The 9712-nt window shown below is 35.6% G+C and overlaps 1 protein-coding gene across 1 annotated transcript; it reads left to right on the top strand.

Annotated features, from left to right (window-relative positions):
* Positions 1-815: 815 nt before the first annotated feature.
* Positions 816-8033, top strand: LOC132052960 (uncharacterized). The gene is made up of 9 exons (XM_059444716.1): positions 816-1506; positions 3009-3194; positions 3613-3705; positions 4245-4427; positions 4521-4623; positions 5208-5393; positions 5642-6693; positions 7203-7588; positions 7661-8033. Exons 1-9 carry the CDS (start codon positions 1288-1290, stop codon positions 7719-7721), a joined length of 2469 nt encoding a protein of 822 aa, XP_059300699.1. The 5' UTR covers positions 816-1287; the 3' UTR covers positions 7722-8033.
* Positions 8034-9712: the final 1679 nt, after the last annotated feature.

The raw sequence follows: 9712 nt of genomic DNA, 5'->3' as shown, positions 1-9712 counted from the left end.
TTATTTGACCAATGACATATTTGCTCAATTTCGACTAGTTTAAAAGCATGATTGGACCTTTTCCGTACTCTTTCGGTAGAATAAACATCTAATTGGATCCTTCTCAAATTTCCAATGGATAAATTTTTTGAGTCAACCGTTATTAAATTGAAAGTGTAAATTTGACATAATTTTAATAAATTTACTATATGTTGTTTGATCAATTTGACTAATGACATATTTGCTCAATTTTGACTATTTTACGAGCATACTTGGACCTTTTCAATTTTTTTTACGTTTGGTATAAGGTATTAGGAATAAATATTACAAACAATCTATCCAAACAAGATTATTTTATATCAGATAAAAAACATCTAATTATATCTTTAGCAACCAAAGCGACCCCAATCTATCCAAACAAGTATCAATAAACATCTAATTGTACCTTTCTCAAGTTCTGTTTCAAATATATATATTTAAAATTATATTTTTACATATAAAATTCATATGTGATATTTTACCTCCCAAAAATCAATTTAACTAATTTTTTAAAATTAAATTTGATTAGATCAAATTAATATGTTAAAATTAAAATTATACTAAAAGTGTTAGGAGTAGCAGTTACAACTCTTGTCACGCTAATATTATAAAAAATAATAATTAAAACATCAATCAATATTTATACATTTTAAATCTCAAAAAGCGAAAATATTAACCAGAAAAGAGGGCGTATATATAAAATTCTAGTCGAAATTAATAACAAAAATTGCATAAGTTATGAAATTAATATAATATGCTTCTTCAATAACGCCATTTGAACATTGCGCCACCCTCTTTGCCGGCGTCGCAATCTTCAAAAGTCTGACACAAAACAGAATAATCAGAACAAAAATAAATATATATATATACACGTATATACACTATATATATACATGGTATACGAATTATTACACGTAGTTGCAGATTGAAACGGATGTGAGAAAAAAAAAGAAGGAGAAAAGATTTTTAGAGAGGAAAAAAACAAGATTATTATTATTATGAGGAGAAGTGGGGGCAATTGAGAATTGTCTCCTTTCTCCCCTAATTTTATGAATCCTTTTTTTTCTTCTTCTTTGACAAATTGTTATTAATACACACACAACCAGATTACTGATATCCAAACAACAAATATATAGCCATCATTTTTTCTCGTTTTCTCTTTTACTCCTCTTGTCTAGAACATTCCATGTTTTTGTTGTCAATTGTCTCTAAAACCCTATACTCTGTTTGGGTATAATCAAGATTTCATTTCCTTTTTTGTGGTTAATTATGGGTTCTATTGGAATTGGAATTCGGGTTGAAATGGAGAACCGTTGGGATTTTGTAAGTGCTGATCCATCAACAATAACAGAGGATTGTTGGGTTGTGGGTGAAGAAGCTATAAATGAAGTTGTTAATTGTGTTCATCCAACTCTTGATACTGAAGAAAAAAGGAAAGATGTTATTGATTATGTTCAAAGACTTATCACATGTTCTCTTGGTTGTCAGGTAATTTGATTTTACATGTGTTTGCTTTGTTTTTGATTAATTTTTCAGTGTTGATTTTACTCATGATTCTTGATTTTTTGCATGTCTATTTTTCGATAGAAAATTCAGTGATATCTCATAGGAGTGATTTTTATTCACAGAGGCTTTGGCATAGCTTTCATTGTTTGTTTCATTTCTATCGATATGTTCTATCCTGATTCCTTTTACCTTTCTATTTGAAAAATAGGGGTGTTCCTTTTTTTTTTTTTTTTTTTTTTTTTTTGGTGTGTGTGTGTGTGTGTTGGTTTTTTTAGTTGGGGGGGGGGGGGGGGGGGGGGGGTTGGTCAACTTGCAGGGGGTTACAAATGATGTGTTACTTTTTCTTGGATAATTAATTTGCTCATATCTGACAGATAAGGGTCAACTTGATGTTGTTTACAATCTCAAAGTACACTCTACTAATCTAAGATGGTAAGGAGTAGGGGGTGGGGGGTGGAAGAGAACAGCATCAGCTCCACAGTCTAAAACAGTATTAGGGATTTTTTCTTTTTTCTAATAACAATGTTGTTCGTGGCAACTTGCTGGCACCTTGACTAATCCACCCCTTGCTGCATCTAAGACGACAGGTGGTGGTTTTTGGGGTTTGAGAGAGAGCAGCATCATTGCCACTGTTCAACTACAGTATTAGAGAATTTTCTTTTCTAATACATAATAATGTTGTTTGTGCAAACTTGCTAGCACCTCGACTATCCACCCAGTCGTTGTTGCTTCTCACTAGCACGGATACAAAGTCATCAAGGTTTAGGAAGATGGGAAGAATTCAATTACGTTTCACTTTTATGAGATTAGGACCTTTGTTCCGTGTCTCTCCATCTCTTCAATCACGAGGCCAGGCCACCCTCTTGGTGGTCAATTTTAAAAATATTATAAATTCTACTGCAGATTGTAGTGCTAAGCCTAAGATTTGCTTCTGGCAGCTTTACTCCTTACTCAAGTTCATCTACTTTTCAGTAAACCAAGATATTTCATTGTAATTTTACTTCTAGAAGTGTTATTACTTTGAATTGCATTGTTATTTTCACTAATAAAAGTGTAAACGCTTTTCACTTCCGTAACTATTTTTTCCTTCATGTCTTGTCAAGTGGTTTCTTGTTCCTTTAAGCATTCTGTACACCCCTCTGAGTCAATTCAAGTTCAGGAAACTAATTTATGCAAATATCAGATCAAAACTGAAGTGCATGGTTCATCTTTTAATTCTACTACAATCTTAATGTAAGCCAATGCTGTCGGATGCACAACTTAGTTAATAATGAATCTGTTTGTTCCAACCGACTAACTTGAGCAACTCTATACATTTGAGGTGTTCAAATCTTCTCTAACTTTACTTGTCCACAGAATAGTTGAATGTTCTGTTTTATGTTTTCTAACTGTTTAGGCTTGAATTATGTTTTCACTCATAAGGTATATTTTGCTTTTCATTATCTTAACTGAGTTTTTCTGATTATACTTTGTCTGTCATACAGGTTTTCTCATATGGATCAGTGCCACTGAAGACCTACCTTCCTGATGGTGACATTGATTTGACTGTTTTTGGCAGTCCTATTATTGAAGAAACATTGGCCCGTGAAGTTCTCGCTGTTCTGCAGGAAGAAGAGCTAAAGGAAAATACTGAGTATGATGTCAAGGATCCCCAATTTATTGATGCTGAGGTTCTTTCCTTACTCTAATAACAGAAGTGTACTCAAACCTTCACAGTCTGTAAAACAGAATTGGATGAAGTATTTCACAGTTCTTTGTAGCAACAAATAGTTTTAAGTTTTTATCTCGATGTCCTGCCACCTAAGGAAGCTGGATAGTTGAGTCTAAGCATAATGCAGTTTTTAAAATGCCTATATCTTTTCTTCTTCTTCTTCTTCTTCTTTTTTTTTTTTTTTTTTTTTTTGGGGGTGGGGGGGGGGGGGGGGGGGGGTGTGTGCCTGATGAACGTTTATAGTAATTGAAGGTTGTTTTGTAGAGTTATACTACTGTCCATTTAGTTTGGGCATCCATAGTCATTCACCAGATTAACGCTTAATTGATCGTTTTTTATCTGTTTAATGTTGATGTGTTTTGAATTTCTTATGGCAGGTTAAGCTCGTGAAATGTATAGTACAAAATACTGTGATAGATATATCCTGTAATCAGTTAGGAGGACTTTGCACACTTTGTTTCCTCGAGCAGGTAAATTACAAATCTAAACTGTCAAGAATCAAATAATCTTGTCCTTATAGCTGCTCGGTTGCGGGTCAATGACAGTTTGTGAATGTGATAGAGCCACTTTGCTTTAATTTTTGTTTCAAAGACTCTTATATACAAGATGTTTAGCATATCTTGGTTAAGTGGAAACAACTGGAACTGGAAAATGGTTCAGTAGAATCTCTAAAACAGGAAATATACCTCTTTTACTCGTTTAATATGTATAGGTGGGTGTTGACATCATCCATATATCCGTCCTTTCTGCAGTATTTTTACTAAATCTGCTGTATTTTTACTAACTTTTCTTTGTGCAATTTGTGCTTAAAATGAACAATATTTAGCTTTTTTATCTGATAGAGTTTAGTTGTTTATTTGTCTCTTTCAGATGAATGTCTTTTTAAACTCTCTTGAGAACCAAATATCTCCCCTGTGATTTTAAGGGATATAACTTTTCCGTCTGTATCATGTTAATTGAGGAAATGAACAGCTAATTTTTATTCTTGTTCTCTGTTTCTTGAGCGCAGGTAGATCGCCTTGTTGGTAAAAATCATCTCTTCAAACGTAGCATTATATTGATAAAGGCTTGGTGCTATTATGAAAGTCGTGTTCTTGGTGCACATCATGGTCTGATCTCCACATATGCTTTGGAAACACTGGTCTTATATATATTCCAGCTGTTCCATTCATCGTTAGATGGTCCTCTAGCGGTAATTACTTGTTTGTGCTTTTTGACTTTGTGCATTAAGCTTGTTATGCAAGCATAGGTGTATCTGATATTCCTGTTTTTTGCCTGCTTTTAGGTTCTCTATACCTTTTTGGATTACTATAGCAAATTTGATTGGGACAACTATTGTATCAGTTTGAATGGTCCAGTATGCAAATCATCCCTTCCGGAGATATTTGGTAAGCAATGCCCTTCCTTTCATAATTCTTTTATGTTGTTTGTGATCTCCTTCAGATGTTTACAACCCTCTATAGGATTTTTTTTTGGGACAAGTTACACATTCAGCCGGTCGGCCATTAATAATTACATTCGCTAGCCTACAACAACAACAACAACATACCCGGTGTAATCCCACAGGTGGGGTCTGGGAAAAGGAGAGTGTACGTAGACCTTACCCCTACCTTGTGGAGGTAGAGAGGCTGTTTCCGAAAGACCCTCGGCTCAAGTAACGCAAATTACATTTGCTAGCCAAATATACAAAAAATATACACTATTTTGTATCAAAAATGTATATTTTACGTTTACTATACATTAATATATAACAAATATACATTTGTTGGCTATTATTTTGGTGAACGGTTATTTATGCCAAGTTCTCATTTTATTTACACTTATGCGTGAGGTTACAAAGAGATTGGTGTTTCTCTTTCTCTCTCCTTTTTTTTTTTCCGGGTTTGGGTGGTGTATGGTTCGGTTGAGTGAAGATTTTTTTTTTTTTTAATTCAATTTTCTTTCTCACGGTTGCCCTTTTTTCTGTATACAGTTGAGATGCCAGATTATATAAGCAACGATTTATTGCTTAGTGAGGAGTTTTTAAGGAACAGTATGGAAATGTTCTCAGTTCCATCCAGGGGTCTTGAGACGGACACACGACCATTTCAACAAAAGCATCTAAATATAATTGACCCCTTGAAGGAAAATAATAACCTTGGGCGTAGTGTCAACAGAGGTACAACTTAATTGATTTCTCTTTTGTTTTTCATTTTATCCTTTTCTGGTACTTCAGTGACTCAGAATCTACAAAGAATGGAAGATCCTTATGATCTGATTCTGTTGTTTTGGCCACAAATGAGATTCTCACCAAATCTGTTTCTGGATATTTTTCCTTAGGTCTTCCTATTTTGGTGCTTTGAGTTGGTGTTTAGGTGGTCTGTGTTGCTTTGTATCACGCGTAAATTGTGCTTTGATTCCCTTCAGGTAATTTCTATCGAATAATAAGAGCTTTCAAGTATGGGGCCCGCAAGCTCGGTGACATTCTTTTGTCCCCATCTGACCATGTTGCCGATGAGATCAAGAACTTCTTTGCAAACACTATTGAGAGGCATAGACACAATCATGTGGCTGCTTTACAACATACCAGCCCAATTTTTGGTGATGAAGACACATGTTCTGATGAATTTTATGCCAATTCTAGAATTCTTCTGAAATCATCAGATGGTGATTTTGAGAATGATAGCCTGAGAAAGGCATTTAAATCAATATCAAATGAGTTGTTGAGTAATTCGATGAATGGAGTTTCTTCAGATATGCTGTCAGAAAATGGCTCCTTTTCAGATGCAAATGATCCTTCAGCTTATGTACCTCTAAATCTCGATCTTGCAAATGGCACATATGACTGTTGTTTTAATGGAAGCTCCACGAGTTCTCTTTCTTGGAAGCATTACTATGCTCCTCCGTTTCATTTCAATAAATCATGTGTTGAAAATGGGAACCCAGGGCCCGAGAATTCGTGCCAAAGTGGCCTATCTGATTCTGGTTTGTGGGTAGAAACCACAGGCAGCATATACCAATCAGGTACAGATTATAGTGAGGACATCTGGTCTGGTGGTTCAGAAATCTCAAGTCCAAAGACCAGTATTTTAGAAAGTGTAACTCTCGATATAGGGGAAAGGGACGCGAGCACAGCTGGAGATATTGAAGCTATGATCAATCCGTTGGTGGACTTAAGTGGGGACTATGACAGCCATATACGGAGTTTGCTCTATGGCCAGTGTTGCTTTGGGTTTGCTCTGTCAGCACCGGTACTTAATAGTCCATCATCACCACCTTCATCTCGAAACACAAAATTTTGGGATACTGTCCGACAATCAATGCCACTTAGACAGAACTCATTTCTGCAAACAAATGAAAACGGTATGCTTGTGGGACCAACTGCTCAACCTTCTGCCAATTCTCGACCATCTACTGCTACTTTAGGTTCTGAAGAGAAAGAAATGGCACAAGGAACTGGAACCTACTTCATTAATACGGTAGTTTTCTCTTACATTCGGGGCAGTTTATTTCCCATCTTTTGTGTATCTCAGTTTCTTTAAAGGGCTTTTTTCATTTTTGGCCTGTTGGCCAAAATTAATTACGGGCGCTAGCGAAAATATACAAAACCTATACACTTACTATGTATATATAATACACACACACACACACACACAGATATATATATATATATATAGACACACATGAATACGGTAGTTTTCTCTTACATTCGGGGCAGTTTATTTCCCATCTTTTGTGTATCTCAGTTTGTTTAAAGGGCTTTTTTCATTTTTGGCCCGTCGGCCAAAATTAATTACAGGCGCTAGCCAAAATATACAAAACCTATACACTTACTATGTGTGTGTGTGTGTGTATATATATATATATTGTACTTAATATACAAAACATATACTGCCGGCTATTATTTTTTAGAGCAGTCTAAAAATGTAAGTATCCCTTCTCAAAAAGCTTGAGGCGGTTTTTGTATCATCCTCCTTTTTCCTTTCAGGAATATCACCAGGAGAGACGTTGTAAAGGACGGACTAGGAGTAAGGCACCAGGAAGTTATGGTCAGTTGCATTTGCATAGTGGGACCCATAGTTACGGGTCCGTTGCTTCTTCTGATGCAAATCAGTCAGAAAAGTGTTCAGAGATTTCAGCTGTAAAATCTCCCGTTCAAGGTCGTGAGAAGTTAGCCATATCTAGCCAAGCTGATAAGCTCCTCGAAGATTCTCATGCCAATGCTTTCTCGAATTCCTCATGTAGAATTGAATTTGGATCTCTAGGGAATCTCTCTGAGGATGTGCTTTCATGCACTTCTCGTGATGTGCTCCTGATTCCAAGTGTCCCGAAAAAAGTGCAGGTCTCAAAACCTGCACGTAGTGAACAAGAAAGGTAGGAAAAGTTCCCTACTTCTTCTCTAATTTTAGACTGTGGAGTAATATATGGTTCTAATTTCGTTTTCAGGGCTGCAGAGCATTCATTGCTGCTAAAGAACGAGGATGAGTTTCCTCCTCTGTCATTGTGAAAGGGAATTTTACAGTAAAAGCTAACAAAAACAGATACGTTAGGCAGATATCAGACATAAAACTTTTAGACAGTAAATCAGAGTATGTTCTTTTACCCGACATTTTCTTGCACATTTAGTGGAGTACCGTTTTGGTAGTGAGAGAGTACAACAACTACAGCTTAGTTCCAATCTAGTTGAGGCCGGCTATATCAACATAGTGTAAAATAGATATGCACATTGTACAGTTTCTTCGGCAGTACTTTGTTGCTGCATTAGCTGTAATGCTGTAGTTCCTCCACCATTGCAAACTTAGTTCCTGTTAGCTTCTAATCATTTTGGTACTGTGTACTTTCTTTCTTCTCATCTGTTTTGCTTCATCTTTAATCTCTGGTTGGTTATGGTATGTTCTCCCTTCTGGAGATTTGGCTGCATTTACATTACTCTGGTCATCTGTTTACTTCATATTTGATGTATAGTGAGGGTGGTGATTGTAGCGAGTACATGACTTTTGGTATTAATTTGTGGGATTAATCGTTGATTGGATAACAATTTAGATGAATGATTCGGCAGTCTAGGTTGTGACCTTGTGGTCAATGAAGTGGTTGAAAACTTTGAGATATCAGGGTTCAAATCTGAGCTTAGACAATATATTAGGCGATCTCTTTCCAGTTGTATAAGCCTGGGGGGAGGGGGTAGAGTTACTGTTGATGGAGGTAGCAGGTATCTAGTGGGATAGTTGAGGTGAGCACAAGCTGGCACACACCATTACAAAATGAAGAGATTAATGGTGAGAACCAGGATAGTTTTGGAGAAATTAACATAAATTGTAGCCCACCCAGATCTATAGCCAACAATGTATAATATATGTATATATTATGTATATTAGTTAGAGGCTGTAAATATTTTTGGATGAGTGGCGAACCGGGTAACTTCCGTATATTTTTGCCAGAGATGTTTTGTCCAGCTGGCTACTGCATATAGGCTAGAGATTGAATCAAGTATTTAACTTGTTTAATTGGTTGTATTCTATTGTTACAATAAATAACAAATTATTAGAACTTGACCAGAAATATCATCTTTCATTGAAAAGACTTAAATAAATGCATTGTAAATAACAAAAGGCTTTGTGATTAGGATTCGTGAATCACACGGAGAAGTGCTTATTCGGCTGCAACTGGATTTGAAAGAGGAATTGATGGTGACTTTGAACTTGCTCTTTCGATGACTCGTTATAATTGAGATGAGATAGGATGTTGAAGCACACCACCCTTATCTTATTTTATGGGTAAGGAATCAAGGGTGTAGGAGACCCGATGCTTGATCAAGAATTGACGACTTACTCATTCAGTGACTTTGGCATTGGGACGTTGTCAAAAATGGACTATTGGGTAAATTCATAGAGAACTCAGAATTTGAAGTTTTTTTTAAAAAAAATTGAACTAAAATAGTGTTGGTAATAAAGTATTTTGCGATGAAAACAATGTAAAATACTAGCTCTACAGGAAAATTGACCTCCCTTTCTTCTATTGGAGATAGAGTCTTGCATAGATAGAATCTATTAGACATAGATGGTAAATTGAACAAATTGTGGGAAGCCGTCAAGAAACTGCCGGGCATCATGAATTTTGGCATTGGAGTAGTTATTTCACCCATTTGTTCTTATCATAACTTATGATTCATAAGTCGTTTGTCAGTGGCGAAACAAAAAAAATCGATTGCATTTTTGGCATTGAAACAACTATTTCGCCCATTTTTGTCAAGATAAACTAGGTGAGTTCTATCATGAATCGTTTGTCAACGGCCAAAAGAAACAAAAAGAATCGCTTACTTTTTTAATACGATGTCTAAGATAGACTAAAAGATCTAATAAAAAATTTCTTCACACTTCATATAAATAAATTTAAAATCCTGTAATACATTTTTCATGGGTCATAGAAAATAAGACAGATCGATTAAATATTTATTTTCAGCTTGAGTTAATTCCTCCTGATCTATTTCTCTCCAGATGA

The sequence above is a fragment of the Lycium ferocissimum genome, chromosome 4, assembly GCF_029784015.1.
Source record: "Lycium ferocissimum isolate CSIRO_LF1 chromosome 4, AGI_CSIRO_Lferr_CH_V1, whole genome shotgun sequence".
Lineage (NCBI taxonomy): Eukaryota > Viridiplantae > Streptophyta > Magnoliopsida > Solanales > Solanaceae > Lycium > Lycium ferocissimum.
The sequence above is the reverse complement of the archived record's forward strand: the minus strand, read 5'-3'. Positions and strand labels throughout refer to the sequence as shown.

What these genes read in the sequence shown, in the direction of transcription:
- LOC132052960 (XM_059444716.1), top strand. Translation starts at nt 1,288, where the DNA reads ATGGGTTCTATTGGAATTGGAATTCGGGTTGAAATGGAGAACCGTTGG. An exon ending in CCCAATTTATTGATGCTGAG is followed by an intron (nt 3,195 to 3,612) that starts GTTCTTTCCTTA and finishes TTCTTATGGCAG; the next exon opens with GTTAAGCTCGTGAAATGTAT. An exon ending in CGTTAGATGGTCCTCTAGCG is followed by an intron (nt 4,428 to 4,520) that starts GTAATTACTTGT and finishes GCCTGCTTTTAG; the next exon opens with GTTCTCTATACCTTTTTGGA.